This window comes from Pungitius pungitius, chromosome 1 (assembly GCF_949316345.1).
Source record: "Pungitius pungitius chromosome 1, fPunPun2.1, whole genome shotgun sequence".
NCBI classification, from domain to species: domain Eukaryota; kingdom Metazoa; phylum Chordata; class Actinopteri; order Perciformes; family Gasterosteidae; genus Pungitius; species Pungitius pungitius.
In genome coordinates, this window is record NC_084900.1 from 33630289 (window position 1) to 33651708 (window position 21420).

The window sequence follows — 21420 nt, forward strand, 5'->3', positions numbered from 1 at the left end:
CAAACCTTTGATCTGGATATTCCTACAATCAGCTCATTGTCGGAAAGGAATTCAGGCCTCTCAAATTCTTACTATAAAAAATAACATGTTAGCAACCATATCTTAATAAATAAAACTTGCATGTGTTTGGACCGCTTTTGCATCTACTTGATCATTTTACATGTTAACACAGCGCCACCCAGCGGCCGCTTCCTGCAGTACAAACCCCAACCAGACCAACCAAGAAGAAGCTACTTTAAGATATATCATTTCTAGCATATAGATTTTACCTTGAAAGCGCTACACGGAAGTCGTCTTAGTGTGACAGAAAAATACATTCGTAGCAGCATTAGCATCTACTCAGTGACCCATTGCATTGACATCCTGGGTGAACTCACTGGGACATCAGAGAGACCAATCAGAGCCCGAGCTTTAACAACGACTCCTCCCACGTCCATGAGTCGGCGTGTTTTGGGAGGCAACGTGTACAGGAACTGGAGTCTGACAGCTCGCCTGACGAAACCAGTTCGAGTAGGAAGTCAAGCTAACGTTAGCCAGCAGGTAATGTTGCTCAATTACTTACACCGTCGTTAGCCGCCTCTCAGTATCCCAAGTCTCCTGAACTTCCGCACTCTTGTCGTCTTAGTCCCTGTGCTCGATAGGTTGGTCGCATTGTCTCTTCTTCTAGCTTTTTTATTGCAGCTAGCGTTAACTGTTTTTAGTTGTATTGGTATTAGCTTATTTGTGTTAGCTTCTTAGCTAAGCCATATAACGTTAACTGCGTTGTACTGTTTAAAATCATTCGAATTGACGTGCCGAGCCTTAAATGCACGAGCGAACAGCAATTAATCTTAAGTGACTTTCATATGACTCCATAGTAATTGTTTATTATATTGTAATATTGCCTACTGGAAAACGTTAAAAGTGAACATTTCCGTGAAGGTTTGGCGTTACGGGTTCACAACTAAGAGTATAAGTTGTAGTGTCCGAATAACGAATCGTGAATGTCCGTTTTTGTTTATTGGTTGCCTTTCAGCAGCAATTATGGCTTCATGCATTCATTTAGCTGTTGCCTGCTTATATTTCTGTAATTAATTGAGTGATTTTACAATAAAAAATTCCTCTCCGTGAGTCCTCGGTGTGATTACGTAAACTGGACTTTCCAATTTGCGTAATGCATCAGCGGAAGTATGGCCCACCGTGTGCTCAATGAAGTCCATGTAAAAAAAGGATTTAATCTCAGACAACTTAAGTTAACGTTGGTTCTCAACAGCATTCTTTAGGCAACCATGGCCGTTTGGAGGAAACTGTGGTGCAGGAACGTCCTGTCAGTGTCCCTGCTCGTCTACATCCTGCTCCACACCATGGATGTGCATGCACGGCCAGCCAACATATCCGCCGCTAAAGACAAGTCTCCAGCCAGCAAGGACGACAACGAGATTCTACCCGCGGACCACCTGAACGGGATGAAGATGGAGTTGGATGGCCACCTCAATAAGGACTTCCACCAGGAGGTTTTCCTGGGTAAAGAGATCGAGGAGTTTGAGGAGGACTCTGAGCCAAGGAGGAACAGGAAGAAGCTGATTGAAATTTTCACCAAGTAAGACATGCGCCTCATCTTTTAAACCTCAGCCAGGGGCTGCAGCATCCTTTTTAAAAATGTTTTAGCTTGATCCTAGCTGCTGATCAGTGATCAGGTTCTTTAGGAGTCAACAGCTACAACTCAACTCTATTTAGAGATGGCAAACAGAAGTGCAAACCTTCAGAAAAACCCACATATTCTGTGATTACTATACATATCACTGAGAAGCTGAAGGTTTGTCACATCAACACAGTATTGCAAAACAAATAAAATGAGAAGGATAATTGAGTGTTGTGAAACCCCAATGTTTACTACACATCCTATTCCTTAAAATTGAAATTTAAAAATAAAAGCTTTCACTTAAGAATGCACCTGAGGCATCAAAATACCTGCAGTGAGAGTAAGAATGAAGAACAAGCCATGTAAATATTCTCTGCATTGTATAACTTTTCAAGGCAAGCTGCCATTTTGAATGACAGCAAAGGCCGCTCCATATTTTCATATTATCCTTCACTATGACATCATGCAGCCCCCTTCCCTCCTCCTTCTTGCTGCTTATTTAACCTAAAATGGTATGAACATGTCAGCGTTAAAAAAGTATTAGTGCTTTGCCAGTTTAAACAAAAGCACCTTGTTGGGCAGAAGCCAGACAAGTGATATGCGTCATTACAGATGATAGTACACACACGCTATAATTTAATGACTAGATAAGCATATATAATAAGCAATAAATCTTCACAGAGTGGATTTCAACAATGACAAGAGTGTTAGCGCCAAGGAGATGCAGCGCTGGATTATGGAGAAAACTTCGGAGCACTTTCAGGAGGCCCTGGTCGAGAACAAGAACAGTTTCCGTGCTGTTGACCCAGATGGCGACGGTGAGAGAGAGAGAGAGAGGGACCGACTCTTTCGATTCAAAGCATGCTGACATGTGTCGTAAACTAAGGAATATTTTCTGTTTAGTACAAACCCAAATTTTCAACTCGTGCTTTGTTCATAGGTCGTGTGACATGGGATGAATACAGAGTCAAATTTTTGGCCAGCAAAGGTTTCAATGAAAAGGAAGTGGCTGAGAAGATAAAGAATAACGAAGATCTGAAACTGGACGAGGAAAGTAAGTATATAAAGAGATATATATATATATATATATTATACAATGTTTTCAATGATATCTGTGAAAATGTGCTGCAAAAATCTCACTGTAATTGAGGAGAGTTGTCTCCTGGTTGCAGCTCAGGAGGTTCTGGAAAGCCTGAAGGACCGCTGGTTCCAGGCTCAAACCCCTCCAAGTGACGAGTTTCTGAATGAACAAGAGTTCCTCTCCTTCCTTCATCCCGAGCACAGCAGGGGCATGCTCAAATACATGGTCAAGGAGATTGTGCGCGACTTAGGTACTTTTCCTTACATAATGCCTGAATCATGTGGATCAATGGGGAACTTTTTTTACCCACTTTTCGGCAGTGGAAACAAACATAAAACAACCCTTAAATATTTTTAAGACGCTATGGGGAACTAGTTAGCAAACTGCAGCTTATTTATGCATCCAGACACATAGCAAAACAAACATTAGCACCAAGGGTCCAAAATTGACTAATTTCTTCGGGGGAAAAAGTCTGTTATGCTGTAAATTTGTCCCTCTGCTCTCAATCTGCATGTAGCTGTAGTAACTCTGGGTTACTCTGTAAAGATCACTCGCATACAAGCTGGTAAAGTTTGTTAAACTTGTTCTTGAACAGGTTTCCATTTCTTAGTCACTTCTTTGCGGAAACCAGCTTTGCACAGACCGTTTGCTACTTGTGCGTTTTGCAGTCAGGAACATGAAAGTTTTACAGAACCATTCATCTGCAGAACACAGTCATTTATTTTGATTAATCTGGAAAACCCTGAACAAATGAAAAAAATGGCAATTAGCATTTTCTGTAGGTGGGGTCTTTGAATTGCTTGTTTGTATATGAACAGCATTTCTAATCCCAGAGTTAAATGTACTCTCTAATTGCTCCCACTCTGCTATGAGTCTTGGACAAAAGCCCATGATTGATACATTAAAACATTAAATCTGTTATCATTGGTAAATATGTCATCTGTTCATGTAATAAATGTAACGGTGGATGCATTTTCTGCGACGCCAATTCATTTAGCAGATAAACGTTCCTTGTGGCTGTGCTTGTAGACCAGGATCGCAATGAGAAGTTGACGCTGTCAGAGTTCATCTCTCTACCTGTGGGCACCGTGGAGAACCAGCAGGCCCAGGACATCGACGATGACTGGGTCCGAGAGAGGAAGAAGGAGTTTGAGGACGTCATTGACTCAAACCAGGATGGCATTGTGACCATGGAGGAGCTGGAGGTGAGCTTATTTGTTGTTTTCAAAGGTTTCAGTAAGTTGCCGAACAAGGACTCAAAACCCCATGATGGCATTTTGAATTGTGTCAACCATTTCATAAATGCAAATATATATCTTTTTAAATAAGATTCACTTTTAATTTGATCACCGCTGACTTTCTTTTGTTGTCCTTTTTCCTCCGTGCTTGTGCAGGAGTACATGGACCCGATGAACGAGCACAACGCCCTGAACGAGGCCAAGCAGATGATCGCCGTCGCCGATGAAAACCAGAACCATAATTTGGAGCTGGACGAGATTCTGAAGTACAGCGAATACTTCACGGGCAGCAAGCTCATGGATTACGCCAGAAATGTCCACGAGGAGTTCTGAGGACACACTTTCCCTCTCGGTCCGCTCAGCGAACCAGGGCGACACCCTACATCTGCTTCAGAGACAAGGTCGCCATGGGGGGGAGGGACAAAGGGGGGGAGGGGGGTGCTCAGGCAAACCAATGATGGGAGGTTTTAGTGTGCAATTCTCTGATTTTAAAAGCCTTTAAACGGCCTCCGCTGACTCCAATAATAGATCCTTCCTTCAGCCCTGGACTTCATGCCAGCCGTCCATTGGCTCTTTTTTTAGATGTCGTGCTGTTTGACTCCAAAATTAATTTATCTCACATTGTGTAACGTGTGTATATGAGGAATTTAAACCCTGACTAGATATTGTTGTTCCCGTCACAGCGGGACAGAGACTGGATCTGTCTTTCTAGCCGACGTTTCTGTCTACAGCTTAATTATTCTTTGTTCACAGCAATGCCTCTGGCAGGAGAAAAAAGCTGCTGAAAGGACCCTTATGTTATATTATGGTGACGCACACCCAAATTTGCCTAAACTCAAAAAGGGGATTTCTTCATTCTGGGGGCACGATCCATTAGTTCCCAGTATAGATTGTATCCGTCCTACTTACAGAACGGTGAGAAAAAAAGAAAAGCATAACTCTGTAAAACTGCCTCACTGACTGGCTGCACAAATCATCATTATTGATTTGATGCCAGTGTGTGAGAACAATGTACCTTTCTTCCTTTTATATATTATTTTGACTTACTGAAGGAAAAGCACAGGTGTCACATGACCCGTGTCAGGTCAAAATGTATGGAAAGGCCTTTTGTTTTGATCTCGGCTTAAGGCGATCCAATTGTACTTAACAAGGATGCAGATGCAGAGGAAGTTATTTATTTTACTAGTATAATTTGGATGAGCTGCATCTTTGAACGTCTTTGTTTTTTGCTTAATTGCTGTAAGAGGGTGGTCTGTGTGTGAAAGCTCACTCTTGTTAACGTTTACGTGTAAGCTACATTTGGAACACCTTTGGTTCATCCTTACATTTTCATTTGTTTGCAAATGCATGGTCAAACAATGTCGTTGCAATTCCCTAATTTGTGAACTGTTTGAATCCTGCTACGGTGTTGGATTGACAAAGCTTTATAAAATATATTGCAAATGTACTGGTAATAAATATTTCTTATAAATTAAATAGCACCTGGGTTTCTTCAAGTGTATTTGTTATTTTTCAGGGGTGCAAATAACAATTACATCCAATACAGTCAACAGTCAACAAAATGTAAGGAACTTGGGAAAATCAATCCAAAATGTTGTGATGAGAGGATTTTATTACACCTTAAGGTTCATTGTGTGGAATCACAGCAGGATTGTAGGAAAAAAAACACCATTTCACATAAACAATGATTTGTATAGAAGCAGGTACACATTGAACATTGATTTATATTTATAAACCTCTTTCTTTTGTCACATTTGATTATCCAAAACGAATGAATTGTTGCGACACCCGGCCATGTGTTTATGTGCACGCTTCTACTTCACAGACATCACTTAACGAGACAAGAGCTTCTACATTTTCCCAACATCATTTGTGTCTTTGTCGTAGACACACGCAAACTTTAAGAAGAACCCCCTCCAAATCCCACCTTACTCTGCGCTGGAATGTATTTCATCAATTCACATATAAATATTATAGGTCAATGGCCAGCACTAAAACAGAAACGACATGGAACAGTGACACATTATTAAAATACAGCATTGCTTACTTCCTCTTTTTTTCTTCTTCTTTTTTAAAGAAAACCAATAAAATACACACACGTTCAAAAAAATCTCATTAAAGTTAAAAATAGAAATTGACCTAAGTAAAGAGATTGTGTGTAATGTAAATGTAACTTACACAATTAGTTCATCATAATTATGACATAACAATATCAGACAAGTTCCAGTTTTTCCTCAAAAACATTTTATCCAATAAAATAAAATAATAACTTTGCAGTCTGTAGCAGCTTTATGTTTGAAAAAGATTTTTTTTTGGAGATTTCTACTTGTGTTGTGGTCAAAAACGCTTCAATTAAAGCTGAAAGTCAGCGCTTTAAAACCTCGTTCTCATTTTAAAATGTCCTGTGCTCCTACACCCACAGACTGCTCTTTGTTGCTCTTAACCGGCTGTATGCGACACAAATAAACAGCAAAGTTGGAATGGGTATGCTTTTTTTTAAGCAACAATATTTTAAAATATAAATACTGATAACCTAATGCCAAATCTCAGAAAGTTGTTGAAAAAAAAAAAACAGTTCAAAGTGGCATCACAGCGGCTCGTGGTGAGCTTGTGCTCGTCTCGAGTCTCGGTCTTCGTTTGGTTGACCTGCAGCGCGTCAGTCTCTACAGGTACGGGTACGGGTTAACTTTGCGCTGGTACGCGGCGGCGTGGTGGAACGGCTGCCCTCCCGGCTGCGGCTGCGGCTGCGGCTGGTTGCCGTACTGTCCCGGAGCCGAGCCTCCCAGAGCCAGGCTGCCGCTCTTCTGGAGCAGCGCCAGGGAGGGGTACGCTCCGCTCGCCCTCCCGTGGCCGGAGGAGCCCCCTTGCATCTGGTCCACGGCTTGGGACACGGACGCCAGGGCGGCAGACGCCGGGTAGGCGTACAGGTTCGGGGTCGGGCCGAAGACGGCGTTCTCCCGGAGCCGGTAGGACGGGGCGGCGGGGGGGTAGGTGGGCTGCCGCCGAAGGGAACCACCGCTTCCTGTTTGATCGAGGGATGACGACATCACGGGCTGCTGCACCTGAAATGACGGAGGGGGGTGGGGGGTCAGAGAGGGGGGTCGCAGACGGCCACACGTAGAGCGGCCTCAGGAGGACACCGGTCCAGGATCACGTGGATCCTGCCAACATCTGGACCGCTGAGTTGCGGGAGTGAAATTTGTGGGTTGACCGTGTGTGTGTGTGTGTGTGTGTGTGTGTGAGTGAGTTGTTACCTGACTCAGGTTGAGCGGCTGGGACCTGCTGGACGCGGCCCGTGGATGGCGATCAGAGTTGGGATCTCCTGCCCGACCGGACGGCTGAGTCAAGCCTTTCTTGGCTTTTCCGGAGCCACTCGTACTTTGATCTGCGAGTGCAAAACCACAGAATATTGTGTGAATATTGTGTGTCAAACTTTACGGGGGGGGGGTTTTCTTTTGATTGATTGATTGATTGATTTGTCAATGCATCTGTCAGTATTGTTGTCAGTTATCCAAAAGCAAATGAATGCAATGAACAAAGACCAGGGGGCTGTCTGCCCCGGAGGACCTGGCCCTGCGGGGGCTTTGTGGATTGTGCTCTCCGCCGGCTGGTTCTTCACTGACGGCGTGATCACGGCCAAAGACTTGGCGGGCTGCGAGGTCGTCTTGGCGCTCGGCGGGCTGCTGTTGGAGGAGTCCGAGTCGTGCACGGTCACGCAGCTGATCACGTTGGCCCGCTGGCTCGTCCCGGAGCTACAGGAGAGAACAAGAGAGGCAGTAAAATAAAAGACTTTCACGTCTCTGTGAAAGCTCTAATGCCGCAAAAAAACAAAAAAAAACAAAGGGAAAGCGCTCACTGGGCGGCGGGGAACTTCCTGTCATCGTCGTCTTCTGAGTCGCTGTGGATGGTGATGATGCTGACAGCAGGGCTGGGCGTGTCCGAGATGACGATGGGCTGAGACTGGTCGCCAGCCAGAGCCGAAGTGTTGAGGACCACAGTGGTGGCCGAAGACACAGGCCTGCAGGGGGAATGCGATCGCTCCGTCACTCTGCCATTGCAAAATGCTAAATCTATTAGAACATTGTAGGACTTTCACTTTCTTCACAGCTTGCACTGGCTTGAAATCATTTTTAATTTAATATTAAACAATCATAGTCTTATCAAATTAAGTAGATATCGCTGAAGCACATTAAAGGAGGACTGTGGGACGTTCATTTGGCAGATTTTTTTGGCCTTTTTTTGTACACACACACACACACACACACACACACACACACACACACACACATTCAATTTAGGGGTTCAAGCAGCTTGAAAATCTATTTCTCTTTCACATTTGTGTTCAACTTTTCAAATTCCAGCTTCTTAAATAAAATCATTGGCAGCTCATACTATGACATGGAACAGCTTTGGGTTTTGGACCACTGAATAAAGGATTTGAGGGCACCACCTTAATCTTTCAAGCCTGCGGTTTTGCAGATCTTTTCTTTTTTAGTCAAAGCAAAGAACAGACCCAACAACGTGTAAGTCCGTCCCGGATTCCATTCCAACATCTCTATGCTGTCTGTGGCTGCAACAGTGTGGCTCACACGTGTTTTTGTTAGTAGATCAACTCTTTGATCAAGTGGTAAGGAGAAGCCAGGCATCAAACCACTAACAGCACAATTTAGAGAAGGACCCCAAAATAATGTACAAGATTCCGATTGGATACCCGGCTTTGCCGTCTGCGTGCCGGGCCTTTGACCTCTTTCCCTGTTGGGACCTCGAGTGAGCGGCCCCCTGGGAGACGGCGGGACGGCCCACACTGGCGTCCTGCTGGCTGAGGCTCTCGTATTGGTTTCCATGACGACCCCTGTGGAGAAAGGACGGATGGGCTTAACTTGAATTCGAAAACGTTCCGTTTCATCGCCGTATCGCCCCCCCCCCGAGACGCGAAGCTCCGCTTTGAGTCCCCGCCGGACCGAACCCACCTCCAGCCGGAGGCTGGTTGACCGTCGGGCATCTGGGCTCCCATGGGGGACTCGGGCACCGCCGCCTGCCCGGGGTTGTGGAGGGCCATGCTTGGCACCTGCTGCCACGCGGAAGGGATGAGGATCTGCTGTGTGCCTGCGGGCCAGCCCTGCTGTATGCACACAAAAACATCAAGTATTTTGTTCTTAAAAAATTTTAAAAAATTAAAAACTTTAACTTTAGCAGTTACACATTGACATGGGAAAGAAGTGCTGCATCTCTGTTCCACAGCGAGACGTCACCAGCATCTCAATCTTGTTTCCAGACTCACCTCCAGAGGCATCTTAATTAGTTATGGACCAAGATTAAAGAACAAAATCTGGCTAAATTTCTTAGCACTGTGATCCTGGACTGTAACAAACAGAGGAAATTAAATGTTTTTACTAAAATAAATGTTTTGAGAAGATTCTAAAGCTTTAAAACACAGCAGTGTGCATTGCGTTTTTTCTGTGTGTCTTCTTCAAATTTACCAGTAGGAGGCACAAGAGTTCTATATTAGGTATATTGGGGGAAAATACATTCAACTTAAAATATCTAAAATAAGTCAGTGATCACTTTTGGTATTTACAAAATCCACCGTAAATTGTGAGTACTACGCAAAGCAGTTAAACGTCATGTTTCTCTTGCCCTGGTGCAATAATTAATGCTCAGTTACATTCCACCTGACATGTTCAATACTGGAATCAGACTCCACCAAACCCCAGCGGAGCCCGCGCGTAGCGGCCGTGAAGCGGTTCCTACCTGTGACAGCATGCCGGGCTGGATGTGCAGAGACTGGGACGACTGGTTCTGAGGAACCAAGGGTACAGAGTTGTCCATCCTCACTGGATAACCAGAAGGCTTATTGGACGGCTGAAGACCTGTGAACACAACACAACAACAACAAAAAAAACTTTCCTTTAGCGTCTGGTTGGTCAAATTATTCGCCAATAAGATTTTTTTCTTCATTGAAGCACAAAGACACCATCATGTTGCCTTCTCACCCTGGATGGAGGGAGGACAAACGATGAGTGTCTGCTGGAAGGGCTCGGCCTGCGTGCAGAGCTGCGTGGGTCGGCTCTGCAGCGGTACGCCCTGCTGGGTTATGCCGGGGATGTTGATGGTGGCCTGCTGGTAGAGGCCGGGCGGGTAGTTCAGCAGCGGGACGTTGCTGCTGAGGGAAAGAGACTGGCCCCCCGCTGAGGCCATCTGCGGTCAAACGTATCACACATCGCAGAAGACATCGCCGTCAGTGCCGAAAAAAGAAGAGAATTTAAACAGAAGGAAACCCAGAGGCCTCAACGCAATGATCTTCTCTCTGAAGGTCTCCTTGATGGAGCAGAATTACATTGAGACAGTTTCCAGTAAAAATATCCTTACAGTATCTTTGAATACAAAAATAAATCTTTACAAATATGTTGCATCTGTACAAGTGTACAACAGGAATGAAAAGTTGAGATGGGCAGAGGGGATTTAAGTTTAATGTCATTGCCCTTACAATATTGTTTTAAACCAGTGCACTCAACCAGACAAATCAATTAGAATGAAAAGACCCTCAAACAGAACCGTTACCGGTCAAGATTGATTTGAATGGATCTTTTACATTAAGTGATCACAAGAAAGAAAGAAATCAGATTCTATAGAAATGCGTACAGTCACACAGTAGATTAGTGAGGCCATCGCCTCACTAAAACGAGGGACAAGTGGATCCACCGGAGTGACTGGGTGAGGACCGCGGTGAGCCGCAGGCAGACGGGCGCCATTCTCACCTGATTGTGCTGGTTGAGTTGGCTGCTGAAGGTGACCGTGAGGTTGGTGCCTGCACTCGGGGGGTTGCTGCTGGCAAAAGGATTTTTGCCATTCTCAAAGGCGCTGCATCTGCGCTTGCATATGTCCATATTCTGGAAGCAGGACTTCACACTGTAAAATGTGTGAAGAAATCGTAAAAAAAAAAAAAAGAAGGAACACAAAGATGGAATCCCGAGAACCAACCGGAAGCCGCCGCAATTGCACTCCTCCCCGGTGCAGAACTTACTGGGAGCTGTGAGGGAAGTGAAGCAGGTGTGTCATGGTAACGAAGGGGTGGTTCAGCGTCTTCATGGGCGTGATCCGTTTGTCCGCGTCCAGCGTCAACATCTTCTTCAGCAGGTCTATGAACTCCCGCCGATCGGCCTTCTCTGCCAAGACGTCGGTCCCCTCCAGGTTTGTCATGTTCACCTGCAGAACGACAGGAGGTTCCGGCCTTGTCAAACCGGGTCCCGTCCCACCCAGTGACACCACATTCAAATTCACGTGACAGAAAAAGTGGCCCGGCTTGTGCGAGGTAAAACGGCTCCGTCCTCACCTGCATCATATCATCTAGACAGTTGAAGATGTATTTCCTTGCCTCCTTTGACTTGATGCCCATCTCGGCTTCGTGCTCCGCAGGTGTCTGCAGAAACATAAAAAGCCTCAGTTCACTACGGCTGCATATTAGGGTCGCTGTAGATTAGAATTTAAGTCTGGCCTAAAATTTTCACGAAAGCACTACAGCTAATGTCCTTAAAAGTCATTTAAATTGTCCCAAAGTCAGTTATAGACTGTCAGAAAGTCTAAATGTTATCTTTTTACCTTGTTATTGTCATTGTCAACAGACAATCCAAACAAAAGGTTGATTTTCACTTTGATTAAAAAAAAGCATTAGCAATTTGTATCATTTAAAATGAATAGTTAGTTAAAAGTTAAGTTGTAAATAGAAACACTCAAAAAAAAGAAAGAGAAAAAGATATTCTCTGAGACTTGTTGGCAAAGGAACTACATTGCTTCCTTTTGCAGGGGTCACTGACCTCATCACTGCGCTAACACACATGGCCCTAACACGGCCTTTAGTGCAACATAGGCCAGACGAGGCAAACAGAAACGTGCGTCTCAGTGGAGTCCCGTACTTTGAGTCTCCACAGCGGGTAGCTGGAGTCGGGGCCTCTGTTGAAGAAGCGGCTGGTCTTGGTTCCGGCGCTCAGCAGGTACTCTGCAGGAAGGCCCTGGGTCTGGGAAATGTAACGGATCTGAGAGGGAGAATTAAAAAAAAAAAATTAAAAAAAGAAAAGAAAATAGAAACCATTCAGTGGAGAGCTTGACCAGCGCAACCGGGCGTTGTTGTCGTCACCTGAGGGCACTGCCGCTCACCTGATCGTACTCTGAGGCGCCGGGATAAAGGGGCCATCCCAGGAACAGCTCGGCGATGACGCACCCCAGCGACCACATGTCGATCGCCTCGCAGAAAGGGAGTCCCAGAATGATCTCCGGGGCTCTGCCGTGACGCACGAACGACAGGATCATCGCACGTTACTCGAGAGCCCCTGACACGCGGCGCCCCGGGGGGGCGGACGTACTCACCTGTAGTATCGAGACTGCAGGTAGGTGGAGCAAACCGCTTTGGACACGTGGCTGGCGGAGCCGAAGTCGATGACCTTCACCCTGTACGGCTGCCTCGAAGGGTCGACCAACATGATGTTTTCAGGCTTCAGGTCGGCGTGGATCAAACCCAGGCTCTTCAGCTTCATCAGGGCCGTGGCGACCTGTTGCAGGATCGGCCGTATGCACTTGAGCAGCAGCGGGCTGAACTTGCTGTGCTTCAGGAAGTCGTAAAGGTTCTGCTCCAGCATCTCAAACACGAGGCACGTGTGGTTCTTGTGCTGGAAACACTCGTACGAGCGGACAAAGTTGAACTCATCTGCGTTCTCTGTGCTCAGCCTGCTGAGGATACTCACCTGCAGGGAGGAAGACGAGGAGGATGTTGTTGGTTCATAACATATATGTTTTAACCCTTTGGACCCTAAGCTTGTATAATATGCAACAAAAAGATCCAGGAGGAACAAAAACTATATTGAAAGTTTTTAAAACTCATATTAAGAATAATCATTTTCCTGGTAAAATATCAAATGATGTGTTTAGGACAAGTTCCCATAATGCTTTGAGCGATGTCTCATTTTGTCTTTCAAGAAAGGACTTCTCAAATTGAGCAAAAAACAAGTAATTAAACCCAAAATCATTGGACATGATATCATATTGTTGATAACAACTTAACTTAATCATGCAACTGTGTCGGTAAATGGAAATCTTTTCCATTCCAACCATCCTAAGATGCCATGGAATTAGTGAGTTAGCTGAGGCCCGTTTCTCTTTATTGGTTTACATTTTGGACACTGTCCCCATAAAGAGTCATGTTGTGCTAGCTGTTTTAAGGGCAGTTTGACCTCCCTGTTTTTGTCAACAAAGGGTAAAAAAAAAAAAAGAACACTCACTTCTATTTGGCCTTGCCGAGCATAAGAGGGATGGTTCTTCAAGATCTTTATCGCCACGATCTCGTTCGTTCCCCGCTTCCAGCACTTTGCCACCTGGCCGAAGGTGCCGCGTCCCAGGAACTCGAGCACCTCGTAGCTGTTGGACATTGAGCACAGGATCTCGTGCTGGACCAGCTGGTAGTCCCCCTCGCTGTGGGAGTTGCTGCTCTTGGCGGTGGAGGTGGAATGCGCTATGGACTGAGCCGCGGTGGCGGCCCCTCCGCCCGCGGCGCGGTTGGAGACCACAGGGGCCGAGAGCTCCTCCAGGATCTGGACGCTGTCGCTGCTGTCCACCTCCTCGCTCTTCCGCTTCAGGCTGTGCTGCCTGTGGTAGGGGTCGCACGGCTGGGAGGAGGACTCGGCATCCTTGGCCCGACGGCTGGAGGAGGAAGATGAGGAGGAGGAGGAAGAGGAAGAGGAGGAGGAGGAAGAGGGAGGTCCGCGGACGCTGCCTGTGCTGTCTGCCGCCCGCACCACCGTCTGCTCCCTGGAGCCGGCCGTCGGCGGGTGCACCTGGGTGGGGTTGTACACCGGGTTGAAGTTGGAGCCGGAGGTGGAGGGCGCGGCTCCCTGGGTGGGGCTGTGCTGGTAGTAAGCATCGTCTCCCAGCTGTACGGACACGTCCCAGGACGCGCTCTCGACTTTGAGCCTCTTGGAGCGAGAGTAGGCACTGGAGGACACGGAGGGAGAGGAGAACACCTCCGGCTGCGACGCCATGTCTTCAGATTAAAAGATCAGCAGAGAGCCATCAACAGGACACCTAGGAAATAAAATGAAAACAGGAGGAGTTTGTCATCTATTGATGATGATGATGGAATGAAGCTAATGAAGTACATTAATCTGTACGTTAACTATTACCAATTCATCTTCAATCACATTTCAACCCATCTTTCAATAACCAATTTTGACAAATGCTCGCTGACTAAGATTTCACGCACCCCTGGAAACCCCTGGAGTTCAAGTTGGTTGGAGTCTTTGTTATTGGTTCCTATGATAATAGATTAACTCAAAAGCAGCCTCTCACGTATTATTAATCTGTACACGGTATAAACCAGACTGAGAATTGCAGAAAGGGACATGTCTGCGCAACAGTTCAGTAAGAATATAATAATAATAATATAAAAAACCGAAAGCTTGCCATCAAAATGTGTGGGGACAGAAATAGGCAAGTAGTGATGGGCTGCCGTGTCTCTTTATTTAGTTGACTGGTTATCACCACGATAAGACGTTAGAACTGTTGTAGAGTGCATTCACTGAATAGAACTGTGCACCAACCCTGCACAACACAGCTGATGCTCTCGCACCCATTAACAAGCCAAGAACCAACGCTGCAATTAAAGAAAACATTTTTAAAAGTTCTACATATTCTCGGGTGACAATACCTGCATTTTGATGACCGAAAACAGCCGACGCCGATCGGACATCTAAGGCCGCATCGTCATCTCCTCCCCGGGCCCCGTGCGACGCTGCAGCTGATCAGCTGGAGCTGGCAGCAGGACGGAGGAAGGCTAAGCTAACCGCTAAGCTAACGAGCTAGCAACACCCGAGTCACTTCCGACCCGAGGCCGCGGTCACATCGCGTGACAAGCGAGCAAGAACGTGCGCGGTGTCACTTTTGGCGGACGGGCGTCATGACGGGCCCTTCTGTTCCTGCGGGGCTCCGTCGTCATCGCGGCGCGAGCGCTCGCGTTACTTTCCACCGAGAAGACGTAACGGCGGCGAGACGACTGGACGTCACCGGAGGCGGCGGCACGGCCGAAGATCGGTTATTGGTCGACAGATGTTTCACTTCTAACTTTAACCGTTTTTATTTTATTTTATTTCGGCATTGGTGGAGTCAGTGGTTGTGATATTTAGGCGTATTATACTCACACTCCTAAACTCACCATAGTGTTTTTGTATTATTGAAATCAATGTCCAAAACAAACTATTCATCCGGAGGAAAATTGTTGGGCAGCTTTTACAAAATAAGGAAAATAGTGAAAATAGTTAAGTGCAAGTTAAAAATTATGAAAAATATTGTGAAAATCCAAAACACAAAAATGCAAAATCAATTAGCCGTTAGGGATTATTATTGGTGGGTTGTATGGATATGTATGGGAGCTAACACATTGCTTTGTATGTAACCCACATTATCAACTCACAATTGTAGATACATGTATTATGGTCAATTAGATATTTTCAGTGATTCTGTTAATGCAAGTTTGGTTTTTTTTTTGTACTAACTGATCTCATCTATAAACACTGGTGGGCGCTGTTGATTTAGCTACATGGAGATGTGATATACGTACTAACTAGATACAGTATGTGGCAAACTTAACAAAGAACTCTTACTGCATATGTAACCACAGACACATGTTTATTTTTTCATTCCTGTTCGTTCAGATATATTAGCATTCATTTGCTTCTACAGCCTGTACACAGTAACATAAGCGCTGCACTTTGTGGTACTGCAAAGTATACTTTTAAAGAAAACATTATGAAGACTACACCAGCATAGCCTATGCAAAAAAAAGGAAAAGAAATGCATGGTGAGAAAGATCCCTCTGATTTCAAGATTGTTGACGATGATGACTATGGACGATATGACACACCATGCAACGTAGCTGAATTCAAGTTTAGGTATGAACTATAATGGGGAAAAACGCATGCATTACACACACACACACACACGCATTGCACACAGAAAAATAACTTCAATGAATCAGACATGTTATCAGATAACTAAACTGATGCAGCAAACAAATGACTTATATACCAAAAACAAACAAAGAAAAATAAGCAGCATAAGTGCTTGGCATTTTATCCAAAAGGTTTGATTTAACACTGTATAAACGCAATACAAACTTCATTAAAAAAAACATTTAAGAGGATAAGACCAGCATATCCTCATTTCAAAATAAAAGATCTAAAACAGCACAAGACTCTTGCAGATATAATGTAGGTAATTGCAAATTGAATGATAATGAACAACAGCATTGAAAATTGCAATAGATTCTTCACTTCAATGCAACTCAGATGTAGATTTCTAAAGGAATAACAGACAATTTACTATTTATGATATAGGAGAAAGTAAGGTTTAATTGTGATGTTAAACTGATGAGACTATAGATGGATTGTGGCTGTGGGACATTCTTGCCCCTCTCCAGGTGTTATTGAGAGACTACCTGAAAGAGTGTCGGAAATGTACACTCCTCCGTTTCAGCTTCTCCGGGTTGTGGGATGCCATGTGGGAAAATTCTCTAAAGATGTCGAGGTATGTGGCGTCTCCTGATAAAGAAAAAAAAAGGTACAAAGAATTGAGCTCTTTGAACAGTCGAAACATCTTTTATATAAAAATGTACGAATACAAGCAATGAGGGAAACAGGAGCTAAAAGGAAGGGCTAAAAAGGGCCAAGGCACCATGAAGCTTGCCTCTTTCAACCGTCCAAATGCTGAGCCTTAACTTTTCTTGTGACCATGGTAACCACTGAATCCACAGGCACAACAAAAGCAGTTGAACTCTTTTGTGTCCCATGAGAGCTTCCAGGCTTGGCTAATTAAAAACGGAGGAATGAACATTCCTGGCTTTCCCTGTTTGTGTGATGCGTGAGTGTGAGAAATAAGAGGAGAGATCACGTAGAAAAAGCCTTATAATAAATAGATCATTGGTTAACTTCCCATTTAGAGGTGAATAATAATTGTGTTACAGTAATGCCATTCAAATATACATAAAGCACCAAGAATTCATTTTAAACAATGGCCCGTTTGAGAATAAGGCATTTTACATTATGAAGGAACTATGCAGCTACTAAAGCTCATTAGAACTACTTCAGTTAGCTTGAGGATTCTGTACATGAGTACAATACTTTAAATGCATTACCGGTATGTGTTTTTTAATGAGTTGGCTAGATTTACTGTATTGTACATATTGAAATTTTTTAAGTTTTTGTAGTATTCTCATTTCATGCTACAAACTCTACTCAATTTTACAGAACTGTAGCTTTTAAGCCGATGCATATCTGACCGCAAAGAAACTCATTTCAGTGAATTTCAGGTTAATCGTCTTGAAATGTCTAAAAAAGGTGGAAAATGATGATTCATTGGGGTTATTAGAGTTAATGAAAACAATAAGAATAAATTGTGCTTACGACTACTGACAACAACGTCAGTGTGTTATTAACCACGTTTTACTTAAAACCCACATGTTAATCTCTCCCCAAGCATACAGACCTTTAATTGAATTCTTACTTCAGGAAAGAATGTTATGATGTCATGCTTTGAAAATCAGAAGTATTTGATTAGTGCGGCAACAGTGAATGAAATTAGAAGAGGCAAAATGCTTTAACAGAAAAGAAGAAAGAAGCAAAGGGAGGAGTTAGATTTTAGTCACATCTTTAATTTAATTTCATAAGACAGTGGGAGGAGTTACTGAACGAAAAATGGGAATCAAAAGCAAACGCATTAGTAGTTGTAATAGTAGAAGTCGGCGTTAATATGCACAGGTATATTCAGAGGCACAGTATTCAAAGACATGTTACAGTTAACAGTCAGAGACAGAGAAAATACAAGAAAGTTAAAAATTGCATGATAGGAAAGTGTTTAGAGTTTTAGTTTATCCACACAACAGTCAACAGACACTTTGTACTGTGCGACACGTAATCCTTCGATGGCTTGATGTAAAGAATTGTTCGGTAAGTGATGACATCATCTCGTAAAATCTGCTCCCTGTGTTTGCAGGCGACCACAATAAGTACTGCACACAATAAGAAAAGGCTGCATTTGAATCTGTCACTGGCAATCAAGAAGTTAGAACCTGTGTGAAAACTATCGGCGGGAAAGTTGGGATCATAAAACAGGGTTTTTGTGGTTGGTCTCTTTTTTGCTCGGCTTGCATTGGTTTAAATGGAATCCCAAATCTACGCTTGAGTTAAACTCTTTGAGGTCGCAGCTCATTAATTGAACCTCTACAAGCTCCTTCGTTAAAAGGTTGCAGACACTCCGCAGACTCAATGGTTTGAATACATCTTTTTTTTTTTAATTTACAGTGTGATCTTATTGTTCAACTAGAAAACCAATCCAACAAACTTTCCAAGAGTCAGTTAGCACAAGAGAGTCGTTTTTTCAGTCTTCCATGAAATTCTTTGTACTCCAGTTAAAAGAAACCCGAATTGTCGGGCCGCTTGGTTGATTTGTGTTTGTGTTTCAACCTTCTGGTGCGACTGGGCCTTTTTTTCATATTTCTCTCTAAAATTTTCAATATTGAAATTACTCCAAATTTACGTTATGTCCGTTTGGAGAATATTTTAGAGTAATTCTGGATAAATAGTAAGCGTCGTGCATTATTTGCCTGAAGCACACAGCATTTTCACTAACCCCAACGGTCCTTAGCATCTGTCAGGCAAGCAACATCTTTGGGGGAAAAAAATGGTCTAATTTGACCTCAGATAAGAATAATAATAATAGATCTTACATCATTTTTGTAGGGCATAAAAGGGACCATTAAATTTGTAGCAACCAGCCAATGGAAGCCGGTGGGAGGTGGGTGCTCGGTCTGTCATTTCTATCATTTCTGTCATGCCATGCACTGATGTTATGTTTTGTCAGTATAGAACATAGATATCAACAATTCATTCAACAATACTAAATGTAAAATATTCAGGTACACTGGGCACAGAAGTAACCAACAGAAACAGGACTGAAGAAGACCTGGCAAAAGCCCCCCATGCACTATGAACAAAAAACAAATCTATTATCGGCCTATTGTAGTGATACATTAGAATACCATAAATAAACAGTTTTCACAAACAAATACTATATATACAGAAATACAAGTTGGATTATTGTGATGAATCAAAAAGTGTCCTACTTCTAATGCAGTTTTTACTGCAGAAACGTTGGAGAATTGGCTCTCTTTCTTACTATGAGAATATAATACTGGCGCCATGTGTGAGAGTGCTCAGCAAATCAAATCTAACAAAAATAATCCAGCATAAAAAAATATAATCTGCATTGTTGTTAAACATAATACAAAAAATACAGATTATCTGTACTGAAATAATCATTGCACTATTGCTCTGGACGGTTCATCATGAACAAAAACAAAAGGCATTCAAACTTATTTAAAAAAAATCAAAAATAAGCGACATATGAGCAAAAACTAAATTTAAATCACCGTTGGTAAGAAAAAGTGCATATTTTTGCTTTTAATTGAACATAAAAGCTTTACTTGATCATTCTCTTGATCAAAACGGAGTAATGATGCTTCTTCTGGGATCATTTACTCTGTCACAGTTATCTTACAAGAGCGCCAAACGCCATTTCATCAACAACAGATCCTCAGGTTCCTAAAAAAATCTCCTATTTCCTCCACCGTGAAACAGGCACGTGGAATTGGGTGCACCACCCTGTACAAGATAGATTCACCCGACTCATCTGTGCCACGAATACCGCCAAAGAGGAACTGGTTTTCCGGAATTAATGATTCCCATTTTTTTTAGTCCCATTTCAAATTGTCCTTGATGCCATGTCTCCCTTAGGGTTTGAAGCGTGTTGGGGAAAACTCAATTGCGGCGATCCATTTTCTAATCTACATGGTTTTCTATCCTGTGTTGAGTAAATCATAGATGAAAAAAAAAAAGAGTCCCCACCTCCCCCGCCTGTTTCAACCTGCTTCGACTTGTTTTCCCACAAGTTCTTGAGTAATACCAGGAGAGAATACAGCTTAGACGGTACAATTTAAATCAGATATAGAAAATGGATCAGCTGCTTGTGGTTTTTTTTATCTTTCTCTCAGGGCATAGTTCACTCTAATCAATCTCTGCTTCTTTTCTGAGAATAGCAGTCGTTTTGGTATAACAGATGGCTCTGAATGCAACAATTACCCATGAGCCTCGGTCGCCGTTGCCATGGTGAAGAATCCAGCTGGAGACACCAAAGTGACCCGGACACTAAGCCTGTTTACGAAATGTGAAATCTGAATTAAAGCTCAGTGATTGGATGTTCCGTTCTGAAATGCTTTTTGGGACTCATATTAAACGTTGACGCAGGCCTGGATCTCCAGCTTTTAATGGAGTTTTTAATCTTCTCTACTGATGATTTAACCAGGAGAGTTTCATGCGGATCTAATCTGTAGAAAAGGTATTGTAGTTTAGGGATTTTACTTCCGGAACAGTGCCCCAAATAACTCTTAGTTATCACTGGGATAACCACTCAGGCTCAAAACAAACTAAAATGTAGAATTGTTGGGACAGATGAGCTGGTGTTTGGTTCAGAGGACCCTGTGCCCTCAAAAACCGCCACATAAAAAAAGTCGTTCCTGAATCCTCTGCTGATGACTTAATTGTGCTCTTTTGATTGCTTCCCAATGGTGCTGCTGGCAGATCTATGAAAGTGGCTACCCCTTCGCTGGCAGCGATGAATAAAACTAAGCTCATCATCCGTATGTGGAGTCTGACATCACTAAAGGAGGTGAACACTGAGTCGCTGTGCGATCCTGAGTGAAGAGCTGACGGCTTTGGTCTCAAGTCAGCAGACTGGGAAACTTTCTGATTGATCCGGTGGCGAGAAAGCGAGTGGAGGAAATAAGTATGAGGCCCCCCCCCCCGGCATTGTCTCAGTCATATGTCTAATGGCATCCCCCCGCACTGGTTTGACACCGTATTTTAAACTTCTAGCACTGTGCTATATTGAGACAGATAAACTCCTGAATGCATCTCTTGTACTGCTGCTCAGTGGGGCTGCTGGTTGGGTATTGACCTGGCTGTCCAAACGGTCCCTCCGACTCCCGCATCTCCTCATTCATCCTGGCCAGACGCAGCCTTTAGCAAAGAAGGAAAGGGTGTTAAAAAAGAAGGTCACGGGGAATGACTTTGAAATGCATGGACGGTATGTGTATAAGTGAACATACAGTGTGACTATATCAGCATTGGCTTGCTGTACAGCTATGCTCAAAGGATCCTGGCCGTCCTCGTCCCCGTCGTTCTGTGTGGCTCCTCGTTTTAGGAATAAACACACCTGCCTGAAAATGCCAGAGAAACATAAGGTTTATCACAGCAAAGCGCACATCTGATCAGATCGGCATTTTCTAAAAGTCAGGCTCACTGACAGAAGAACCGGCACATTTAACACATTTAAATCTAAAATAACTCGATAAGCTGTGACCAGCGAAAAGAAAACGGGTTTGTCGC

At 43.8% G+C, this 21420-nt stretch overlaps 3 protein-coding genes across 7 annotated transcripts in view; 1 reads left to right on the forward strand and 2 right to left on the reverse strand.

Moving 5' to 3' along the window:
- Positions 1–309: 309 nt before the first annotated feature.
- On the forward strand, positions 310–5426 carry sdf4 (stromal cell derived factor 4). 2 transcript variants are annotated; one of them, XM_037478704.2, is made up of 7 exons: positions 310–641; positions 1253–1579; positions 2303–2439; positions 2562–2675; positions 2794–2952; positions 3732–3907; positions 4097–5426. In XM_037478704.2, the coding sequence occupies exons 2-7, from the start codon at positions 1269–1271 to the stop codon at positions 4271–4273; spliced, it is 1074 nt and encodes a 357-aa protein (XP_037334601.2). In that variant the 5' UTR covers positions 310–641; positions 1253–1268; the 3' UTR covers positions 4274–5426. The 2 variants fall into 2 exon arrangements, with proteins under 2 accessions (XP_037334601.2, XP_037334600.2); XM_037478703.2 differs by having other exon boundaries at positions 310–540.
- A 106-nt stretch (positions 5427–5532) lies between these two features.
- On the reverse strand, positions 5533–14950 carry hipk1a (homeodomain interacting protein kinase 1a). Of its 2 annotated transcripts, none has more exons than XM_037478702.2 (16): positions 14634–14950; positions 13213–14011; positions 12305–12678; positions 12095–12218; positions 11854–11973; positions 11274–11360; positions 10965–11146; positions 10699–10849; positions 9934–10138; positions 9692–9810; positions 8911–9059; positions 8652–8792; positions 7797–7958; positions 7508–7692; positions 7195–7325; positions 5533–7002 (listed from the first exon to the last, which is right to left on the reverse strand). In XM_037478702.2, the coding sequence occupies exons 2-16, from the start codon at positions 13966–13968 to the stop codon at positions 6604–6606; spliced, it is 3285 nt and encodes a 1094-aa protein (XP_037334599.2). In that variant the 5' UTR covers positions 13969–14011; positions 14634–14950; the 3' UTR covers positions 5533–6603. The 2 variants fall into 2 exon arrangements, with proteins under 2 accessions (XP_037334599.2, XP_037334597.2); XM_037478700.2 differs by having other exon boundaries at positions 8911–9062; positions 14634–14949.
- Positions 14951–15586: 636 nt separating this feature from the next.
- acap3a (ArfGAP with coiled-coil, ankyrin repeat and PH domains 3a) overlaps positions 15587–21420 on the reverse strand; it is a 46517-nt gene continuing 40683 nt past the window's right edge. For 2 of the 3 annotated variants that reach the window (XM_037479339.2, XM_062565568.1), the window contains exons 23-25: positions 21141–21251; positions 20990–21051; positions 15587–16521 (exon numbers count right to left, since the gene is read on the reverse strand). In XM_037479339.2, coding sequence (XP_037335236.2) covers positions 16415–16521; positions 20990–21051; positions 21141–21251 — 280 coding nt within the window. In that variant the 3' untranslated portion in view covers positions 15587–16414. Of the gene's footprint in view, positions 16522–17609; positions 21052–21140; positions 21252–21420 lie in introns of those variants that run through there. The other variant, XM_062565575.1, reaches the window with a different exon arrangement.

Bases quoted from the DNA above. Each gene is read 5' to 3' on its own strand.
- sdf4 (XM_037478704.2), top strand. From the start codon at position 1,269: ATGGCCGTTTGGAGGAAACTGTGGTGCAGGAACGTCCTGTCAGTGTCC. The intron at 2,953-3,731 runs GTACTTTTCCTT...CTGTGCTTGTAG, and splicing joins GGAGATTGTGCGCGACTTAG to ACCAGGATCGCAATGAGAAG. The intron at 3,908-4,096 runs GTGAGCTTATTT...GTGCTTGTGCAG, and splicing joins TGACCATGGAGGAGCTGGAG to GAGTACATGGACCCGATGAA.
- hipk1a (XM_037478700.2), bottom strand. From the start codon at position 13,968: ATGGCGTCGCAGCCGGAGGTGTTCTCCTCTCCCTCCGTGTCCTCCAGT. The intron at 10,139-10,698 runs GTGAGAATGGCG...GTTTGACCGCAG, and splicing joins AACTCAACCAGCACAATCAG to ATGGCCTCAGCGGGGGGCCA. The intron at 7,693-7,796 runs GTGAGCGCTTTC...TCTCTCCTGTAG, and splicing joins AGGAAGTTCCCCGCCGCCCA to CTCCGGGACGAGCCAGCGGG.